The sequence below is a fragment of the Calidris pugnax genome, unplaced genomic scaffold (assembly GCF_001431845.1).
Source record: "Calidris pugnax isolate Ruff unplaced genomic scaffold, ASM143184v1 scaffold39, whole genome shotgun sequence".
Classification (NCBI taxonomy): domain Eukaryota; kingdom Metazoa; phylum Chordata; class Aves; order Charadriiformes; family Scolopacidae; genus Calidris; species Calidris pugnax.
The window spans coordinates 8,583,246-8,606,196 of NW_015090828.1; the positions used below are offsets into that span (position 1 = coordinate 8,583,246).

Sequence of the window (22,951 nt, forward strand, 5' to 3'; positions counted from 1 at the left end):
ATCGCACTACTCCATTTTCAAGTTCCTGCCTAGACTTGACATATAAATGCCATAAAACCACAGGAATTAATATCCTCCTGGTGTTTCTGAGCCAGCTTAGAGGAGGAAACTTAGAACTTGAATGCAAAGCAGAGAAAAAAAGAGATTCACTGGTTTTTAAGGCCATCTAAATGTGACCCCCTGCACCGTATGTGGGATAGATGAATTGCCCAGGTGTTTCAGCATCCAGCCTGTCATACTCGGTTACAGATATCCACATCCTTTGTGAAGCCACAGCAGCACTTGGTGCTAGATTTCTCACAATGCTTAGGTGTCTACTCATTCTGTTAAGCTCATAGTATTTCTGAAGGACAGCTTTGAGAGAAGAACAATAATTATAAATGGCTTATAAAGGTTCAGGGTTCATTTTACCTGTCAAACTTGCTTGTCTTCATCAAATATCCTATGTATACAGAACCTATTTGTAAAAATTCCCCCCACCCTGCCAGATAATCCATCAAGGGAAGTGAAGCTATGGTCCAAAGCTGGTGGTGTGCCTTGATTGGCTTTGGGCAGGGCAGAAATGAAGGCACCTTCAGCCAGCTGTTGTCTCATCTCAGACCCTTTGCTCTGGGGTGTTTCCCTTTGGTCTCCAGGCTGATGCAACACAGGCCACCTGAAAGCACTGTTGTGCTGTTTCAACATGGTCTCTCTTCCAGCCTGACACCTTGAGAATCCTTTTCCCCAATGCATTTTCCCTCTTGTTTTTAAAATGCCCTAAGGACCAGACAACGTGACCCTTGCAGGACACCAAGGTACTCAGAAGCACTGAGAAGTGTCAAGATGTTGCAAGACTTGGCGCATGCCTGTTGCTTCTCACTGGCCCCCTCCACCTCCTATAAACACATAAAGTTCCTCACCAAAAATAAATGTTTATCAGAAGTGACATTTGAGTTCATCCCTAACTGTGAGCCAGGTCCCTGCATGGCAAAGAAGTGGAAAAGGAAGGCAAGTTCATTTGCTGACCTATTCAGTACGGATGTGGAGGTCCTGGGCAGGGTCACCCATTGCCATAGAAGAGCTTCAGGACACAGGGGGTTGTGGATGTAAATGGTTTGGAAAAGCTGGGAATTAGGGGAGTGAGAAGACTGTGAAGTGTGTGACTGTGCTGTGGCTATCTGAGCACGTGTGATAAGGACTGTTGGAATAACATGGTCAGGAAAACAGCGCAGCTGTATTTATAGCAAACGATAAGGAAATATAAGTTTCCTTCGGCTGGGAAGCTGCTACTTCAGATGGCTTGGGCTGGGGCTGGGTGTGACTACCTGTGAGCAAGATGTCACTCCTTGGCATTGTGTTTTTTGAGCTCAGAGGTCGCAATGTGTTTCTTCAGCAATGTTTCAGTGGGGAAGACACAATCCCCCAAGGTCAGCACAACCTTCCTGAGCTGACTCGTCTCCCTAGGACCACAAAGATGATGAGGGGGCTGGAGACTCTCTCTTATGAGGAAAGGCTGTGGAACTTGGGTCTTTTTAGTCTGGAGAAGAGAAGGCTGAGGGGGGATCTGATCAATACCCATAAATTCTTAAAGGGGGGGTGTCTAGAGGATGGGGCCAGTCTTTATTCAGTGGTGCCCAGTGACAGGACAAGAGGAAACAGGCACAAACTTGTACATAAGAAGTTCCATCTCAACACAAGGAGGAATTTCTTCACTTTGAGGGTGGCAGAGCACTGGAAGAGGCTGCCCAGGGAGGTGGTGGAGTCTCCTTCTCTGGAGATATTCAAAATCTGCCTGGACTCACTCCTGTGCAACATGCTCTGGGTGGCCCTGCTTTGGCTAGGATGAAACTTGGGGAGATTTTCTGGGGCCGAGCAGATGCTGGTGGGACCATGGGTCTGATATCTAGGAGTGAGCCTCCCCTCATGACTTTTGCTCAGATGAGGACAATGTTTCTTTTCCATAGGGGATCTGGATGTGGTTAAGAGCTCAGGAGAGCTACCTGAGGCTGGAGGATCCTCTCGTGGCCAGCTGACCTCCCTTGATTTCTGCCACGCCGTAACAAAACGCTGCAAGGGAAAGGCATTGTGTTTTAGGTTGAGAGGGTGAAAACCTAAGCTTTCCTAGTCTGAGCTGCCGCGCCATAACAAAACGCTGTGAGGGGAAAGCATTGTGTTTTAGGTTGAGAGGGTGAAAACCTAAGCTTTCCTAGTCTGATCCAGACCCTGTCTGCCTGGACAGTCTCAAACAGCCAGGGATTACTATCAAAACCCCCTCCCACAGCCTTCCTGGCGGAGATGGGCGCTTGTGTATTTTATATACTGTGACTCTCTTTATTAGACCTTTCCCATCTTCCTCTCTTCAGCTCCTATTTTCACAGTCCCCACGTGGCTGTTTTTCACTCTGCTGGCTCTCTGCTCCAGTCTTCAATATCCCTTAAAAAAAAAAACCAACAGAAAAAAAGGTTGGCTCCTTTTCCTCTGCCCCCACAATGCTTGTTTTGGTCCAGTTTCTCCTCGGGCAGGTTGGGAGCCCGCAGTGCTGGAGGCGGTCAGCCGTGCAAGCAGGGAAGTGGCTCGGAGGGATGCCGAATGGCTTTTCCATCCCTTCCCGTGGCAGCACTCGGGGGCAGAGGAGGGAGCTGGGCTGAGGGAGGAGGCAGCTCTGGTCCTGGACTGGTGGTCAGAGGGAGGTTGCACAACCCCACCGCAAACCGATGTGCCTTCTGCTGTTACAGGAGCTTGGGGGCTGGTGTGGGACAGCTGCGAGGATTTTTGGGGTTGGCCAGGAACTGGGGTCCTCTCAGGAATATCTTTGAGGCTTTGCAAGGGAATGTCCCCTGAGCATTTCTTCTCATACGAAACCTCACCCACGTCCCTTATCTGCCCCGGCCTGGGGCGCAGCAAAAGCCACTTGGCCACTCTCTTCAGCTTCATTTGACCTTACAGAAATAGCAGCAGGAGCTGCAGCAACTCAAAACTGTTGCTGCTGTTTCCCTTCTTGCAGGGTGGACCATGAGAGCAAAGGTGCGGTGGTGGCCCTGGTTGCACTCTGGGGCTGTGGGGCCCATGTGGTGTGCACGCTCTATCCAGGCATCCTGCTTGCCCTCTGCTCGCCCCCTTGGGTCCACCCAGACCCCTCAGCACAGCGGCAGCTGCTGGAGGAGGCCAGCAAGAAAGGGCACATGGCTGCAGCAGGGCTTTGGCTCCCACCCAGGATGTATGGCCCTGAGCCGGCGGGGCCAGCTGGCAGGAGGCGGCAGGATTTCCCACATCCCGACCCCTGCCTGGCCCCACAGGAAAGGAAACATCAGGAAGGGCAGGACCTGGGTTGGCGGATGAGGGGGTGGTGGGGATGGCTGCAGCAGGGGCAGACCCCTGGACGGGCTGAGCCCTGGCCCTGCAGCACCCGGGTGGGATATTGCATCCAAGTGGATGCATCCGTTTCTCCCTTGGGATTCTTATCTCCTCCCCAGATGCCTTTGGGGAGGTAAGCCAAAAAGGGTGTCAGTGGCCAAGTTCTGCCTGCTCCCTACCTTGCACCCTGGCTGGGGTGCTCCATCTCTTGCCTCCCCACCCTGCACCCTGGCTGGGGTGCTCCATCTCTTGCCAGGTTGTTTCTGTGGCTTTTTATGTTTCCTTGTTGTTATTTTCAACACGATCCCTATTCAGCTTGCTGGGACTGCTTGGACAGGTCTGAGGACTCCTGTGAGATTAAATGCTTCGACACGCTGAGAGGTGGAGAAGGTGTGGGGCAAGAGTGTGGAAAGGTCACCGTGTCTATTTAATGCCGGCAGCCACGAGCCAGGTCGGGTGGCCCTGGCTCAGAGCCCACGAGGAACGTGAGGTGGGAGTGTGCAATGAAATACCTGTCCCCATGGCCCTCCTGTCAGGAGGTGCATTGAACTGGTTGAAAGAGTAGGGTTTTGTGTGTGACACCTTCTCAGGATGATAAGGCAGCATGATTTTCTAGACTGACCACGCAAAAGGTGTTTTCTAAGTGTTTCAATGCAGCTCTTTGGCAACCTCTAATCAAAAAAATGGGGGGAGAAAAGGACATTTGTCTCAAGCAGCCACTCCTTGCCAAAAGCTTTCAGCTTTCTGAATTAATTGTCCTTTTCCCTTGAATGCACTGGCACAGGCCCTGCGGCTGGGCTGGCCGAGGAACCGAGCTCCGGAGGAAGAAGCAGCGCCTGGGCTGCTGTGGCCGGGCATCCGGCACCACCGCAGCCACAGCAGCACGTTGCCGTGTCAGAAAATGCAATTCCCTGGCACGGCATCCCTGTGGCACTGCACATCTGGAAGAAAAATTGCAGAATAATCATTGCTTAAATACTTCTCCTCCCTTTCCCCCACCCCCTTTATAAGAAATCTCCCTGGGAATACTATTATTCCCTGAAATTTAAATATGTTCCCCCTATCCACATTTTTTGGGCTCTCTAGAGTATACACACACTTCAGCCTCGAAGGTTGCTCATGCGCCTTGGCCTGCTGGCTGTATTTTGGGTTGGGGTTTGTTTGGTTTAGACATACTGTTGTTTCATTTGTTTTGAAGATGCAAACCACACAATGAATTCCACGGATTCTGTGAGCAGTTATGAATAGATGGGGATGAACAATTCGGGAAAAAAACAAACAAACAGTTTGTTTGGTCGCTTAACTCTCTTTCTCTGAACACGTAGGCAGCTGTGCTCTTACGCAACTGCCTGGAGTGGCAGGAGGAGTTACCTCTCCTCGAGGAGTTACACCTTGACTTTTGTCACCTGGTGGTTGCCACATCCGTGGCTGAGGGACGGTAAGAAGGAGCCAAGGATGCTCCTTATATCTCTTAAGCATCGACTCATCCGGCTTAGTCTGTGTTTGGGATTTAAACTGATTTTATTAATGAGTATTTAATGGATTTTATTGAACCTGCTGTTGTTGCCACCATGCAGACTAGGAAGGCTCATGTAAGCCATTAATACAACTGTGAGCCTGGACTGCAGAGTGGCTGGAGGGCTAGCACATCCTTATGGTGCTATCATGCTGATAGTTAGAAAGGCAAAAACCTCTGCCTTTCCCTCTTCATCCAAAATACGGTTAGAATCAGCCAATGCATTAAAAAGGGAAGGTGCTGAGGCACGATGATGGGCACAAGTGCTCTGCAAGAGGGTGGCCTGTTTATTTACGCCCATCTGCTTGTTTGTGTAATTCTGTCTTGCCATGTTGAGGCCTGTCTCCTGGATGCCCTGGGGCTCCTCTCTTTGTCCTTTTATGTGCTTTCTCATTCGAAACTTCTTATTTTAAACGGGCTGGAAGGTGCAAGGAAATTCCCCCAAACACACAGAACTGCTGCAGGTCTTTTTCTTCGGAGGCTGAGTTCTCCCCAAAGGTGCAAAGAGGTGAATGTTTGTGTCCAGGTGTGCACGAGTCCTGGTGGCACAAGCGTTGCTTGTGATGCTGGTGTATAATAGCCCAAATGTTATATCCCAGCCCTGGGTAAGCCTTGGCTCTTTGGTACAGCCATCCTCCATCCGAAACCAGAGATGAACTAACCTCTTCCCCAGACAAGGGCATGGTGCAGAGGAAGACGTTGAGGATTAAAAGTGTGGGAAAGACAGGTCTTGGAGGGAGGAATGGCTGCACAGCACCCTGCAGAGGAGCAGATAACCTGCCGTGGTGGGCACAGATTGACACAGCAGAAAAGCATCGCGGCTGTGTTGATTTATATCAGGTAACGGTCCCACCGTGACCCTTACCGGCCCTGCCAGGCCACATCCAAATAGCATGTCCAGCAGCAAATGGCACCCCATATGCAGACTGGGGCCCAACAGGTTGCCAGTGGGGCGCCTGGGCCGCATGTTGAGGGCTGCAGCAGGGAGCTTCTGCATGTTTGACGGGTTTGTGTACAGATGTTTGGTAGAAGTGTTTACACCATTGCGTGCCTGTGCTTACAATGTATATGGTACATATGGGCATAAATCAGTGCCTTGACAAAGCGAGGCAAAAACATCCCAGCTGGCTGGGGAAACCCGAAGAGCACATTGTGCTGCTACTGTAACGGCGACGGCTTTTGATTCAGCGCTCGCGCGCTCGCTACCGGGGTGGAGGATTTTTTTCCCAGGCCTGGGCTGCGTGCACGTGGCGGAGCTGGTTTGCGTCAGCCGCTGACGCACATCCGGGCCCCGCGACGTGGGTCTCGCGTGTGCTGCCCATCCTCCTGGCAGCTTTGCGGCGGCCGGAGGAATGAGGGCGAGTCGCACCGGCCGCCAGGCTCGACGGTGGGGCACGGCGCCCAGCGGTGTCCAAGCCCCTTGCGCAAAGCATGGGCGCCCGCCAGCCGGCGAAGAGCACTAAAATACCCGGGATGGGCCCAGGGAGATGTCGCAGGCGCCAAGTGGCTCGCTCCAAAGCTGTTTCCAAGGGGGACTTTGCTCCGCCGCTGATGTTTGCTGCCGCCGTGGGCTCGAGGGCAATGGTGGAGGTAAAAAGCAGGCTGCTGGTCTGGCCGGTGGTAGGGATGGCTCTGCTTGGCATCCCCATCATGGGGTGGAGAGTGGGCTTTTGCAGCAGGGATGCAGAGTCCCAGGAGGATCCCTCCTCTCTAGGATGTTGGATTTCAGTGTGGTGATACCCGATTCCCTCTTGGCTCTTCCGGGCATCCGCCTGCGCCTTTGCCTGGCCGGTTGGAACCAAGGGTCAGGCTGGTCTGCCGGTTCCCAAAGGGTGTCCCAGGGAGCAGATCAACAGGAAGAGCGGAGGGGTGGCTTTCCTCCCCCTGGATCACCTTTCAGCCCCCATGCCAGGCTGGGGCCACAGGTACAGCTGATGGGACAGGAAGAAAGGCAGTGGTTTAAAAAGGAGAAGGTTGCATCATGCAGGGCTGGGCAGCTTCGGGAGGCAGAAACCTCATCTGTTAAACACATACTGCCCGCCCTTCCCTTCCCCCCCCCCGCCAGGGAACATTCAATCCTCTCTTTGATGGACGTCCAAGAAAATACTTCTTCCACATCCTAAACTTGTTAGCACCAGTTAATCATCTTAACCTTCTTCCCCTCCGAACATACACTCCAATGAGTTTCCCATCGCTGGTAGCCGTTAAAGACGCAGCGACACTTTTTGCGCCGGCCTTCGCAGGCAAGCCTACAGCCATTAATTATTAAACATCCTGGCTGTCTCCCAGGTGGGAAAGCAGAAACCCACGTCTCATGCTGAAGCTTTTCAAAGTTACTACTGTTCAGTGAGTCCCTTTGAGGGTGGATGCACTTGACGCAACTCTCCCCTTCCAGGAGCTGGTCTAGGGCTCTGCCCCTCTGTGCGCTGCCTCTTTGACATTTGTAAGCATTATGAAACAGAAGCCCTGGAAAGTATTTGCTTGCATTGGAGCAATGCTCCAACGCATCCTGGATTAACGTTGCAAAATGCCAGTAGCATGACAATCAGAGGGTTGGGGAGATGTGCTCACGTGCGGGGTCTTTGCCACGCAGCCGGCGAGGGGAGGTGGCTGTGGCATGAGGCCTGTTAGCTGGGCATCTCACCTTCATTTCATCTGGTTATTTCTTCCCTTTCCTACCTGGAAGCGCCCTTGTTGCCCATCACATGTCTTTGCTGTATTTTGCTCCAAATAAGGTTGTGATTCATAGAGGCAAAGCGGCTCCTTGATGCATCCATCCCTTCTGCAGTGCGCCTGGCCATAGTGGGGCAGTGATGTGCCCTTTGGTGCTCTCTACCTCTTGCACACAGGGGTTTGGGAGGCAGGCTGCTCGCAAGCCTCCCTGGACCAATTCACCCCCTCACTCCCCAAACCAGGGCTGGGCTGATTCCTCCTCTGTTTGCCCATCCCATTCCAACCTGGCTGCCGAGGCTCGGTGTCTGTTTCTTCCTCATGCTATGTCTTGGGCAAGCAGCATCGCAGACGGACTGTGCAAGCAGGAGGTAATTAAATCAGCGTATTTCCCAGGGGAGCAGCTGATTAACAGCACATTTTCCCCACGCCGGGGGGCTGAGACACACACGGGCAGTATCAATCCATCGCTTGCCTCACTCCTCTCCCTTAGGATGTCTGGTTTTTTCTTTTTTTCTTTTCTTTTTTTTTTTTTTTTCTTTCTTTCAAAGAGAAGATGAAGATTATATCAGCCAAACTGGAATCTGAACTGACAGAGCTTTGTGCGAGGGACATGTTTATTATGATTTGGTATTGCTCCGGGCAGTGTGTGTGCTATGCTGGGGACCACCCAGCGATCCCATCCACACCAGGCTCCCCTTGTGGTGGGGCTCAACCAGCAGCAGGTACAGAACTACGGGGCATTTGGGGAGGGGGTCTCCCTGAGGCCGAACTCGGTACTGGCATGTGGCACCGGGTGGACTCAGGCCGATCTTGGTGGCTGCTCTTTGCTCGTCCTTCTCCTCGATCATCAGCTGCTGCTGTCCAAGGGAGGAGATGTTGCTGGAGGCGACGGCAGCTGCTGGGAGTTGTGTGTTGGCTTTGTCCCTAACAGAGCTGAAGCGCACAATGGGCTTGGAATTTTTTTTTTTTTGCCTTTTTTATTTAGTTTTAAAATATTAGTTCCTTATTAGAGTGATTTTGGCAGCAAAGAAAGGGTAGTTATGTCTCCCAAAACAGCAGCCATTGCCTACGGATTAATTCCTCCTTACACCCTACTATATACAAGTGCAACACAGATGAAAGAGGGGTTGAAACCCCAAAAGTACACCACAGAGCTTATGGGTCTGTAGCACAGCCTTGGCCACAGCGAGGGAGCCATATTTCAGCCCTCTGCTCCCCAGGGAGCAACATATCTGACCCCAAACTATCTGAAACCCAGGGAGAAGTTGTGGTAGTCCAAGGCCGTTTGGTATCCCCTGTGCAATGTGATTGGGCTTAAAAAGAGAAGGAAAGGAAAGGGGGAAAGGAGTGTGGCTTTTTTTAAGATGTAACCTCATGTTTCCTTAGTTTACCCCCAATTCACATGTGTGGTGATCTCTTGCTTATGGATGACCCTGTGTGCTTATAGCAAATGTTGGGATTTTTTCTGGGGAAACAGGAGGAGATGGGGGTTATCGGGTGTGGCTGTGAATATTTCTCTCCCTGAATTTCAAAGCCCTCCCAGATAGATCCCTATGCTCTGCTGTTGCATTAACTAGATTCTTAATGGGCCGGGGTCCTGGAGGTTCTTGGGACAGTGATAGGAGGTGGCTCTCAGATGCTTTAGGAAGAGAAGCTACTAACATGTGACTCTTGGATCGAGGGCTGGTGCGGGGCATGCATTGTCCCCGGCCCCATGTGGTTTGGCATGCATTCAGCCATTGCCTCCTCAGCCACATGGGTTTTTCCATGTGCCTTTCCCATGCAGCAAAGTGCTGCAGACCTCGGCCCTCATTCCTCCTCTTTGCTCTTTTTTTTCTAGAGCAGTGAGGTCTTGCTGTGTCGGTAGGACTTGGGGCTCTTGAGCAGTGGCTGAGGAGCCCCAACAATTTTTTTGCCAGGCATGCATCCCTGCGGTGCAGGTTCACCACTCACCTTCTGTACTTTGGTGAAGCTTCTCTCTAAATATAATGCTGTTTTCCCCTTGTGCCTTTAGAACCTTTCCTTTTAGCCGTGAGGAAGAGCTTCAGAGTAACTAGGTTCTAAACTTGGTTGGTTTTCTCTGCTCTGGGGGCAGGAGAAAAGATCTCTTCCATCTTGAGCTCTCTTTTCTTCTTGAGATTGAGATCTTTCACTACCTTAAAAAATGGTGACCTGTATACCTGAATAAGAAAAATCTTTCAGTCTCAAACAAGACGGAGGTCCTGACAGAGTTTAGCAAACTCGTTCATTGAGTCAAATTTGCCATAGTGAGAAGATGAGACAATCCAGGTGCTTTCCAGACTGCGCTCAACAGGGAGGCAGCAGTTGGTTGGGGTTATTTTTTGCCTTTCCGGTTCGATGGCTCTCTCTCCAGTGTGTGCTGTGCAAAGCGTCTCGTTTGGGCACCAGAGGTGACAGGGAAGGAAAGCCATGAATCCTTTTATCCCTTTTAGCCAAGGTGGGTTGTCTCCATATATCCGTGCTGGATGTATGGAGACATACGCTCTGCCTGTCTCCTACTGGGCAGAGCCCTACACAGGAGTAGCCAAGCTAAGCAAACCTCTCAGAGTTTGAGATGTGCTAGGAAAGCATCAGCTGGATCTGGATGAATGAATACTCTCCTCTTCCTCTGCAATAAAACATGCTGAGCAAACCCACTTGGGCTCAGAAACCCCATTGCATTTTTCCTTTTGAAAGGACTAGCATCGCCCTGCTCTCCTCCACATGCTCTGTTTGGAAACAAGGCAGTGCATCAGGAAAGCGCCTGAAGGAAGAATTTATGGTGTCTCTAATTAGTCAGTTTGTTCCATCCTTGAAGAAGAGGATAACGAGCGACAGGGATGTATTGCCGGCCTCTGGAGGAAGAGTGCTGTGGCTAGGCTTATGTCCAACTGCTGATAGGGTAATTAGTGGTAACTGGGAGCTATCAATCATCTCGGGTGGAAAAGCGTCTCGGTTAAAGGAAAGACCCTCCCAAACATTTTCATAACTCAAAAGGGTGTGAGACAGGGTCTGGAAGACAGTACTGGCAGTCCGTGAGGTATTTGAGGAAGGAGTCTATTAAAAGATAAAATTGAACACAATGGTCTTTTGTTCCTACCCGGGTAGGTGATAGAATTTGCTGTTATAAAAGTTGCAAAGTATTTTGGAAGGAGGAAGGAAGAAGAAAAGAGTTAGCAGATGGAAAAGAGGGAAGAATAACAAGAATTAGGAAAAAAAAAAGTAACTGTGCACTAAATATTGAAATCGACTGCTAATTGTAAAAAATGCGTAGGAAGAGAATGAATCCATACAATTTGACAAGTGAGTAAAATGTATTATTTGCATTTTAAGCGCATGATCAGAGGATTTATTTAAATAATTATTAGCTATAGTATCTTCCAACTTTCTACTTTTCCCAGAAAACCACATTATGAAAGAGTTGGCAATTTTCAGCAGGAGGTAAAAGTGCCGTGGATTTTGGTTTTTTGCTTTACACAGCCATGATTTGCTTTGGCCAGTTTGTCCCTCTGGTTCCTTCCTAACTCTGTAGCTCTCTGAGGAACCAAACTTGTGCAGGGCTTGACCGAGTGCTGAAGAAGCGCTCGGCTCCTTGGAGGGACATCAGGCTTCTCCTGAGTAACCAGCTGCAGTTTTCAAACCTGTTTGAATCTCTAGAGCTTTCCTGGCATGGAATAGGATGCATTAGAGGATGTAGGGTGGGAGCTGCAGAAAGACTATCAAACATCTACTCTGCCAAAAGTAGGGCTTTATTGGAGTGGTAGCTTGTTGCATTGGTACGTTCAAACTAAGAGTTGCAAGGTGTTTGTGGAAATGTCCAAGTGTGTGAGGTAGACGTCAAAAACACATAAGGAGCTGGAGAATTATTGGGGTAGTGGGCCTGGAGAGCAACACCTGGGGAAGAGTTTGAGGAGACTCAGCAGTCTGGTAGAGAAAATCTGTCAAAGGCATGAGTTAAAACTGTCCCAGTGCAAAAGAGTTCTAGGAAGGGATCAACTAAAAAAAATCATAAACTCCTTAGCAAGCTGAAATTCAAAACAGAAGGAAAGTAAAGCTGGAAGGATTTAAAATTAATGGGTATTGAAGACGAAAATCTGAAAGCTGAGGGTGAGGTGGGGCTATCAAGAACACCAAAAACACACTGAAGAAGTTCATTGTGAGAGAGAAGGGGACCTTCCTCTGCAGTGGAGCATGACAGCAAGTCACACCAGATGGTGAGGACACCAGCTTCTTAGAGAAATGCTGCAAGAAATCTCCGAGCTTTTGAAGGCTCATGGGAGGAGTAGTGCTATTTCGGAAGATAAGGGCAAGGCAGAGGTGGTGACAGGGAGGAACTCGGTTTCCCTCTGTGATTAAGACCCTGTGGATAGGGTAAATAGACACCATGTCTTCTGCCTTCACCAAGTTGTCTGCTGTTGACTCGCGCCGTGAGCCGGAGAGAAGGTTGCTATTTGAGAACTACACTTTGAGAGGCAAATGGGCCGCTGAGGGGGGAGCAATGAGGTCCAGAAAACATGGCCTCACTGGAGAGACTGAAAGAATTAGGTTTTGTTTAGTCTAAAGACGAGAGAAGACTGGGGGGAACAGGACAGCAGACTTCAAACACATAAAAGGTAACCGCAAAAAGGAGAGGAAAAAAGCTGTTCTTTGAGTTCGCTGTGCATCAGAGAGGTCATCAACTGATTTAAACAACAACACTGGAAATTTTGGGTTGTGTCTAAAAAAGATAATAAATTTGGCCTTATGAGTCAGGGCGTGGGTATCGCCTGGACTGGATCACTAGGAAAGAGTGTGTGGTGTCTCCATTCCCAGAGGATAGCAGCAGGTTAGAGAAATATTTGCCCAAATGGGCTAGGTAGAGCCTTTTCCCCCTTCGGTTGCTTTGAAGATGTTTCCTCCTCAATTTCGTGTCCTTCTCATTCTCCAGGAATCCTTTAATCTCTGTTTGGTTTGCTCAGGGGAGGCAGAAGGGGAAGAGAAAGGGGATAGTCAAGAGCAGTGGTTTTTGGCTGGCGGTTAGCAGGAGCCCGGGGGCATGCTGGCTCTTTGGCAGAAGGTGGTGGAGCAGAGTGAGCTTGCCACCAGCCGGTTTCAATTTACCATCCAGGGGTCCACGCTGCTACTGGAAAACCCTGAGGGGGGGGCTCCAGATTCGAAGCGCGAAAACCCACCGGGCGAGTTGACCCCGGGGGCCCTTCCCAGCCCTGTTTTCTCTGCTTTCTGTGGTGCTAAGTGCTTCAGCATGGCAGGGACAAATCCGATTGTTTGCTTTTTGGAAAAAAGCTTGCTGACCCATGGATGCCTGCCCGAAACGAGCATTGTTCTGCCCTGTATCGGCCATCCCACTGTCTCTTCCCCAGCAGTGCCAGAGGTGCTGTGTTCATCCTGGGTGCAGCCAGCACCGTGTGGGCCATCTGCTCTTGGCCCTTTGTTTTCACAAGGGGCTCTCCCAAGTGTTTGTCAGAATATTTCTGTTTGTCTATTGTTGAACCCTTGTTTTTGAGCACTTTAATCTGCCTAACAGGCTTGCTGCTCTTATGCCAACCGCCCAGATTTTCCTCATCAGATTCTTCTGGCTCTGGAGACTGACTCCTGTCATCCTTTTAGATGTTTCTTGAAACAAGCGGATGCAGCTTGAGTCTGTGGCTTAACTCTGATATCAGACCCTTCCATTTATTTTTGAGCGCGCTCCTTAATTGTGTTCATTTTTCTGTGAGGCTCCATCTTGTCGTTTGCTTTGGGCATGGCTTCCCATGGACTTCTCCTCTCAGTGCTGCGCTTGAGACCTTCTCCTTGGCAGGAGCTGGTGGTGTGGTGGTGGTGTGCTGGGATGCTCAGAGTGCCTGAGCAGTGACTTTTATCCTCAACAGCTGCTGATATTAACTGCCGAGTCTTAGTGATGTCATGGGTTTGATTTCAGAGGCGAGCTTGAGTGACTGGCATAACCTGGTGCCTCAGCTTAGCCCTCTCAGTGCTGTGCTTGAGATCTTCTCCTTGGCAGGAGCTGGTGGTGTGGTGGTGGTGTGCTGGGATGCTCAGAGTGCCTGAGCAGTGACTTTTATCCTCAACAGCTGCTGATATTAACTGCCGAGTCTTAGTGATGTCATGGGTTTGATTTCAGAGGCGAGCTTGAGTGACTGGCATAACCTGGTGCCTCAGCTTAGCGTTGGTCACATTTTTTGGCAGTGAAATCCTGATAGCCTCTTCACTGTCCAACATTTCTGCGATCCTTTGAAGAACCTCTTGTTGCTCTACAAGGGTCTAGCCAACAGGGGGATGTTTTGGGGACAGAGGCATCCGGCTTTTGCAAAGGACTTGTGCTCTCTGGAGGGAGTTTTACACCCAGATTGTCTGCTATGGCTGACAACACTTGAAGCAAAATTTCTGGAGGATGTGCTTTGGGTTCTCACTGTTGTTTAAGAATTTTCTTATTATCTTGAAGTTTTCTGTTGTCTCTAACTTCCTCTACCACTAATAATATTGAATTATTGCAAGGCGCATGGCATTTTTGCTTTTGCATTTGCAGCTCTTTCAGTTAATGCTCCCTCCACCTCCCCTTGTATCATTTGTCCGCTGATGGAAGTAGGGAAGATGTCTCTAAAAGATTATGAGTACCCTGGATCTGTTGTGTGAAAGCTACAGCATGGCCAGTCCTTAAAAATGGCTAAACCCACCATCTGGGCTCCATGCCCCCAGCTGGGGTCTGCCTGCTGCAAAATGGGATCACACTGTGCTGAATGGCCACAAGGCCATGAATGAGGGGCTCCCTGCCACCCTGGGTAAGGTTGTGCCTGGGCTGCTGACATTTTAATCAACATTTCATAACTAATTGCCGGGCCACAGCTATCTTGTTATCAATTAACATAGTCCTGAATGTCAGGAAGTAACTGTATCTCTCGAACTCACTGAAGCTGCCTTCTGGGTCTGTGAAATGGCTGGATTTCCTCACAGGGATGGATTACATGTTTACATCTCCCCTTCTGCTGGGAGTGCGTCGTGAGGATGACCCAAGGAAGCAACAATAACGTCTTTATGTTCCCTCTCTGTCCTCCTCGTCTTGTATACGCTATCGGGCTAAAAAAGTCCCTCGTATGTGAGTGGAGCAGGCTAGAAGACACCCACGTTGCAGACACTGGACTGCCTGAATCCAAGAAGTTAGAGGAAAAAAATATTAAGCAACGGCATTTGAGAAGCTTTTAAGAATGGACACTTTTTCCAGACATCAGGAAATGCCCATAAATGGATGGGATTGTTTCAATGATCCTATCAGTCCAGGAAGCATTGCTGTCTCTGAAGCTGGAGGATATCTCCTGCCATCAGCAGAAGCTCTCACACGACACTGACCCGCTCTAATACTGTCCAGCTTTTAAAGTCTGATATTCTGGGACGTGGGACTTTCCAGATGAGGATAAATACGACCCACTTAGAAAACTAAGCATCCCCTCTTCTGAGCCCAAAGAGGCTACAGCGTGGAGGGTGGCTTTTTATCTCTTTGTGTGGGTGAGGGAAGAAGGGTCATTGCAGTTCTGTTTCAGCTAGTTCCTGGTTGAATGGGCCACGGGGAAGGACAAGTGAGCAGAGGGCTCTGTGACATGGCCCTGCTGTTTGTCACAGGGTATGACCTTATATATGCAATAAGGTGGACTCATCCTGCGTGCAGACCATGGCTGCTCATTTGCCTGCTTGGGCTACAGGAAGGGCAGAGCTTCTTTACGGAAAGTTTCTGCCTAAAAGCCAGAGCAGCTGAGAGGGGGACGATGCAGATGGTGCTAATTTCCAGAGCCCTTATGTTTGGAGGGACCCCAGGTACCCCCAGAAGAATTCTTTGTTTTCTTAATGTTCATTTTCAAAGATGCTCCGGAGGTCTCCTCTTTGCAGGAGGCCGCTGCTTCCCTCCCACTCGTCCACTCCTGCCTGACACGTTTGCTCCGTCCCCCGCTGCTCGACAAGCGCCGCAGCTGGATAAACAGCCATCGCAGGCGCTTACAGCCCTCCGGTGCCTTTCGGCGAGACGCCGGCACGAAGAGATGCTTCCTGAGCTGCCCGTGGTGGGCGGACGGTCGTGCTGTAGCCTGCATGCCAGCACCAGCATGGCTTTGGTCCCGGCAAGATCAGGTTCAAAACACACAGAGTCTGGAGGTGCTAATTACAAATGTGGGCTCCCTGCTCTGCACAAGGCTTGAGGAATTTGGTGGTCTGGGAGCTCTGGATCTGCCTGGTGGCGGGGCTTTGCTATGAAATGGGCTTAGGAATGTTCACGGGAGCTTTGATACCTGCTCTGTTGATTCATTGTCCCTTCCCTGCTGGCTGTTCTTGGAAAGGGGATCTAGCTCCTCTCCTAAGCAGCAATGCCTCTGTCTCACCCCAAAAGAGCCTAATGTAAATGTGGGAGAGGAAGAAACCCCAGAGGTGTAATCTGCACTTGTGGCTGTCGAGATTGTTGCCTCTTTGTTGTTTGTGGAGCTCTTTGGAGTTGACCACCATGGAGACCTGGTGGCAATCAGGCCTTTTTCTACACAGCTGCCCCGATCTGGGAGCATGGGGGACAATATGTGGTGGTGTCATGGTGACTCTGTTGCAGTTCATATTGCTTTCATGAAGGCTCCCGTGCAGCCTGGTCCACTTGTAGGTGTGCTCCCTTGGCTTACAGGGTTGCCATCATCCCTGACCAGGCCAGGGCAGCTCTGCCAGACCACTGGCCAGGGGCAAGCCTGGTGCACTGCATGCAGCACGGCCAGTGCTGCCCGGCAGAGGCTGGCTCAGCCTGGCCATGGGTGGTTGGAGGGGTTGAGAGTGGAGGCGCAAGGATCCCCTCCCTCCTTTGCCCTCTCTTTCCCCTAATGTGCCTTAAATTACTTCTTGTTATATTAAAGACTGAGCCTCTTTAGAAGCTCTGCTTGGCCTTCTCGTTAATCACCGTGACAGAACATGACAAATCCACTTTGCTGAAACGTTATTTCACTTTGTAAAATCCCCCGTGCTTTGCAACAGCTTATCCAGCAGCACCTCCTCCCTCCTCACTGTCCTCGGGACATCTTCCCTCCTCCAGCCCGTCTAAGATGATGTTGCTTTTAGATGTGACTGTATCTGAGGGGTTTGCTTTCTCCTGGCAGTCCTGGAGCGCTGTCCGTGGACAGTCCTGGCATTTGAAGCCCAGTCCCTGGATGGTCTCTACTTGATTGACTTATTGCAGCCAAGACTCTGTCCCCGCAGCTCACTGATGTGTGTTTACACAAGACTGCGCAGCCCACCCTTCACATAACCATTAATTTTATAGAGGGCATATAACAAAGATGGGCCTCCAATATGCCTCCTGCCTTTGATCTGTGTGGGGTGTGCGGCCTGATGGGCCCGGCGCTGCCGGCGTTGCTGATTTACTCTGCTCTGTGGATGTAGCTTCTGGAGCAAACAAAAGCTTATGTCCTCTCTCAGCGGTATTGCAATACCCTCACAGGCTGTGCTGCTGTCTGGCCGCGTTTGGCCTGGAAGGGCAGGGATGGCTCAGAGTCTGCTTGCCTTTACACTTTTCTTTCAACGTTAGCTAAACGATTCGGTTCATGCGATCAAACGGGTGCCCCAAACCAGCGCAGACGGGTAGGCGGGTTATTAAGGGTCTATAGTGTTGCTAATGGAAATAAAGTCCGTGTATTGGCAAGCTATAAGCATTGACCCTGTGACAGGGTGCTCACTCTGAAACAAAATCTCTCCAAAGCACTTCTCTCACAGAACTTTATTGTCATCCAAGCCAGACTCAGAAAAACTCTTTTTTTTTTTGTCTCCCAGTCTGGCATAAATTAGGATCCCTGGATCTGATTCTGACCTTGCCCTCCCAAATGAACTCTCTGATCAGAAACCTTTTTGTTGTTTAGAATTGGCATACCAAGTAGGATAGCGACCTCGGCACCAACACCGGTGATGGGTGATTGCTGGAACAATCAAATCTGCCAGAACAACCCCTGAGCTCCTGTCCTAACTTTGGGTGGAGTTGTTTTGAGTTGTTGAGCCTTCTGGCTGTGAATGTTGACCTTAGCTCTGTTTGTTGTTCACCATGAAGGTGCCAAACTTTGTAATGTTTATTATTTTAGCTAAAAGGTACCCTTTAGAGCTAACCTCTTTTGATCAACTACGATGAAAGCTCAGCAAAGAGTGGCATTTGACAGTGCAATTGTAGGTCACAAAAGCTTGATAGCCAAACTGTTTGCTGTAGTCCCCTGTATCAAGGAGCCACGCTATGTGAGAGATTGCCAATGCGGAAACTGTTTGTTTATCCGAAATCCCCAGTTTCTTTTATGGACTTTCAGCCAGGGGCATTTTCAGGATGACGAAGTATTCTGCAGGTGCTCACTGTGACATCCACCTCCCGTGCAAAGAAGAGGTTGCTGCCTGTTATCTGTCAGCTCGCCTGTTATACTGCTTAGTCTTACTTCTTGGCACTTTACGTAAAGAAGGGAAAAAAAAAAAAAAAAGAAAACAGAGTGTCCATAAAGTATGGAAAATGTAGAAACCCCTGACAGTTGTATGGTGTGTCTTGCTTCTCCCACAGAGAGGAAACCACAAAATAGTGAGTCCAGGGGTTACTTTCCACACACACAATATCTGTCAGGATTTTGAGGAATTTTCTGGGAACTGATGAAAGAAATGTGCTGTTTAAGCCCTGATATATACTCTACAGTGGTTCTGTATGAGGAAGATGCAGTGCTGCACACTGGCAGCTTCCAAAATAAAAGAAACCCAAAGGATTTGAGGGGATTTCTTCCAAGAGGGCAGACCGGCTCCTGTGGGAACAGAAGCAGAAACAAAGGGGAAAATTGTACTAAAGAGAAAAGGTACCTGATGTATTTAATAGCTGTAGTTTCCCCATTAACCTTTTCATGCCTTTGCAAGATCACCGATGCTGATGGAAAATGCGTAGGCATTTTAGCAGCAAAGGGGCTCTCACCTCCCCAGTTTCAACTTCCTCAACCCCAAGGGGGTGGGCAGGATGCAAGGGGGAGTCAGGCAAGTAATGAGTTCCCCATGCTCAGTGGTGTCACGCTCAGGGAGGAGACCCCTGTGTGCCAAAGGACCAAAATTGAGTGTAACAGTGTCAAGAGCCTGACTTACATGGCCTTCCCAACACCACAGGGCTTTCAGAGGCTGCCCGGCACTCACGGTGAGTGTAAGCAGCGCTGCTAATTGTGGGGATCCTTAGTTAATAAGCAGGGAGTTGGTGGAAGTGCATCAGCAAATGGAAGCAGCATCAGGATCAACCCCAAAAGCTGGTACAATGTGTTTATCTAAGCCCTTCTTTTTAGGATTTATTGTAATTAAAAAAAAAAATAATTAATTATTGCTTGTTTTTCTTTCTCTCTTTCAGGTCCACCTGTAAGTTCCAATCCTCTATGGTGTTAGAAGCTGTTGACAGAGAGTTTGTGGGGCATGAACTAGGAAAGTCTCCTGTCTGTGGTGCCTGGTGCGGTGGCCGCCTTTGCCGTCCTGGCACCCTGGGACCTCCCAAACAGCAAGTACTGCGGGTGCTCTGGACCCGTATTGAGGGGGGGGGGATTGCTCCTCGGCTGCGTGGCAGCTTCTGAGGGCGAGCTGGAGGGAGCACAGGGATGGGGGTACATGGCAAATGTGAGGGATGCAGATATCTGTGTGTTACCAATCGGCCCCACATACATACCCCAGGGGAACTGGCTGCGTGCGCTTCACATGCGCTGGATGCCACAGGCTGCACAAGACGCGTTTGCGAAAAAAAAGGAAAGATAGATCGCAAACACATGGCAGGAGCTGAGCTGTAAGGGACTTGCTCCCTGCTACTCAACCCGGGCTTGCTGAACTGTTGGGCCTTCAAGTATATAGCTGCACAACTATCAATTTCAGAGGAAAAATTGTGTTGACAGCTTCCTTTTCAAATGTTAGCTAATGCAAAACCTCAGCGCAGACGATTCAGGCTTCAGGAAAATAGCTAGGTTATTGCAGAAGTTTTCTTACAGCTATTAAGAGACCCACAGTGAACCAGAAGAAGCAATGTGAGGAATGAGGCCATGTATCGACATCTCTCAGGATTATAAAGAAATGCTATATTGTCTCTAACACAGTCCTTGCAGAGGAAATGGTTTATACTCGTGTACAATAGAGTAACTATACTGGGTTTCTGTGAAGGAACATGAGAAGTTAAACATACGGTAGTCATCTTTTGTCTGTTCACGCAAAAACGTCTTAAACGGTTTGCAGATGACGTTCTGAGGAGAAGTAGTTGCTGCACAACCTATTTTCCCCTTTCATCGAGTTGAAATGCTATAGACTGAACTCCCACAGATATACGAGCGCAGCCCGATTTAATGATAACAATTTTCCAAAAAGTTGCACCGTCCAGGCCAAAAGGTCTGAAAGCATTTTACAGCTGGAAGTGCGGATCCACGCAACCCTTCAGCCATAGCTTATCCCAGGGGCTTTCAGGACAGGCCACTGAAGTGGCTGTATTTCAGTGTTAGCTTTGGGTTAACTGGGAGGAAAGTGCTGCTCTGGAGGGGGCTGCCAGTGGAGTCCGTCCAGAGCTGTCCTTGCCACTCCACCCTGGCAGGCACATGTTGGCACTAAAGGGATGGGGCACAAAATTGGTAAAATGTTGGCATTTCTATTATGGCTGTGAGAAACTGGAGAGAAATCACTAGGTCAATGCAGACATCTCCTGGAGAGCAGTCTGTGCCTTTGCAGGGTGAGGAAGACGCACGCTCCAGGCTTTCTCTGCAGCAATAAGGGTTAGAAATTTAATATCGTAGTGAAAGATTGAAGTCTGGCAGAAACACATGGGACCACCAGAGAAGTGCTGACAATATATGCTACCATATCCCGGCTTATTGCGACCCCTGAACCTGTCTCTGCACGCAGACTTTAAGGAGAAGCCACGAGCAATGCTACAGCCAATGGAAATAACAAGAGGAAGTCGGGCAGACCAAGCATCGTTAGCCAACATGGAATTCATCTTAGACTACCAGCACCTTTGTCTCATTCTGGTCTTATAAGATTTCAGATCAGCAGGCCAGCGAGACCGGCTCAGTCACCGTGAGCAAAAATTCACTGCTTACGAATCAAGCAGAGTCCTCCAGGTCACTATAGGAAATATTGTGTCCCCCCCATATTTCTTGTGATTAAAGCCCTCATGGAAATTCATCTATGAGCAACAGACCTGGGCTCCTGCCTGGCTGGTTGTCATACACAATGTCCTGGATAGTGAGCCCAAAGTGCCAACAACCTCACATCTCTCTTGTGGTGTTGTTTTTTTTTTCCCAGCTTGCAAAACACAACATGCCAGGGGCAGGGCTTAGCCCCCGGTGCTGGTGTTGGTTTCTGTGTGGGGATGGGCAAGAAATTATCATTAGAAACGTTCTGAGCCCTGCTTGTACTCTAGAATGACCAGGAGAAAAGCTGGGGAAATGGATGAACACCACCCCAGCAGCCAAAGGGGCCTTCATGCTCTCCTCTTGCCCAACAGATGCTCGCATCGTTATTCTTGAAGTCAGTTGAGGCTTTGGTGAGCGCAAGGGCAACCCGCAATCATGTAAGAAATTTGGTGAGATTGGGACTAAAAGGGGCAAAGGAAGGAAGGAAATGATGAAATCGTGCAATAGTCCTGAGGTTCCCGGACTCTTTCGCCGTCTGGACCACATCCGAAGGAAAAGATCCTCTCACGGACATTTTCTCTCCCATTTCTGAATATGCAACATTTCTGTGGCAACTGCAGCAATTCCATACATGAAAAAATAATATTTAGCAGATGGAAACTAAGGAAGAAAGTCAGAGCCCTGTAATTAACTCATTCTCCTTGGACTTGCAGATACCTTCAGAGCCCGTGCAGAGAGCTGCGGGCAGAGCCGTGCCGAAAGGGGAGAAAACTTAACAAACAGGAGATTAGGAAACTGAAGCAATCAGAGCTGATGGTTAAGAAGCTGTGGAGAGTTTTTTTAACCATTCTGTTTCCTAAACCCTTACATGTGATTTGGTCCCTTTGTCAAGCCCTCTCTTCAGAATTTGAGGCTAACTTTTGCCCTTTCTGTGTATTTTATTTCAGGGCCCTACAGGAAGACCGGGGCTCCAGGTAAATACTTTGTTCTTTCTTTTTCATTCCCTCATGCTCTCTGTCTGGCAGTATTTTCATCAGTAGGCCTCCGGGGTTCGTAAGATGAGAGAGGGTAGTGATCTTGCATATTGAACCTGATGTGGAAGAATAGCTTATTGCAAACAGGACGTGGCTCGTAACGGAGTAGGGACCACAGGAGCTTTGTAGGAGCAAACTTAGGGGTCATATAATCGCTACGAACCCTCCTGCATGTGGGAAACACTCTATTTCTGAAGATGCCTTTGTTAACTTTGAGAGTCTGGTTGAAGAGGCAGAGCATGCAGCATTCTTGCTGACGGGGCTTGCTAATTGCAGCAGGATTTAAAAGCGTAAATCGCTCTGGGACAAATGCAAAAGTCCATAATAACAGTATCTGAAACTGAGAGAGGTAGTTGTGAGTGAGGAAGGAGTGTGAGTTTCAAGGTTACAGCTGCATGCTTTCCTGGGGATGCTTTCCCTGCCCCGTGGGCTGCTGCTCACCTGGAGACTGCGACAGCCATAACAGGCAGTTTCCTAATGAAGGGAATGCAAACTGTGCTGCTGGCTCTCCCCCCAGGAGACAGGGGCTGCTTCTTGCCTTTCATACCTCTCTAACTCCAACGTGGGGAGCTGCAGGCAGCTTTTGCACGACTTCGTAACCACCCTACGTGGTATCATACACCCAGAACTTTTTCCTGGCTCCCTGTCACAGACAACCTTTCCTTATAAACATCTGGCATTTATTTGCTGTCCTACTGGGAGCTCCCCCTTTTGCTGCTATTGCTTGGAGGGCTGTAACACTGCGCAGTCACATACAGGACACAGTGCCATCTTGTACCACTCCGACACCAGGTACCTGCTGGAGACCAGGCACAGCTCAGCCCTGACCTCAGGCTCCTCCTGCTCGGGCATCAGCTGTGGCAGAGACAGGAGAAACACAATCAGCTTTTACCTCAAACAGGGAGGGAGCTCAGTCTGAGCTGAGCTCTGGAGGAAAGCAGCGTTTAAAGGACTAAAAGCACAGGAGAACTCGGCATTACGTTCTCCAGCAGCCACAAAGTAATCCCGGGGCAAGATGCTGACCCCAGGGGTTTTGCTCGCTGCCGGCACACAGAGCAATATTGCCAGCAAATATTAGTGGGACTGAGAACCCGCCGAAAACCCTAGAAGAAAGCAGTTTCCCATAATATGTCATCTACAAAATCTTAAATCGAGCATCTGTTTAGCGTTTCATCCATCTGCAAGGGATGCTTTTGCAAAGCATGTATTGCTTTTCAATTTGTCAAAATATGCGCTGGATGGAAAAGAATGCCCCCAATACTGAATGCCCTCCCCCCCCCCCCCCC

General features: G+C 49.6%; 1 protein-coding gene across 1 annotated transcript in view; it reads left to right on the top strand.

The window, feature by feature from the left end:
• COL13A1 (collagen, type XIII, alpha 1) overlaps positions 1 to 22,951 on the top strand; it is a 110,149-nt gene that overhangs the window by 10,679 nt on the left and 76,519 nt on the right. Inside the window, exons 3-4 of the mRNA XM_014940506.1 lie at positions 18,879 to 18,886; positions 21,579 to 21,605. Coding sequence (XP_014795992.1) covers positions 18,879 to 18,886; positions 21,579 to 21,605 — 35 coding nt within the window. The remainder of the gene's footprint in view (positions 1 to 18,878; positions 18,887 to 21,578; positions 21,606 to 22,951) is intronic.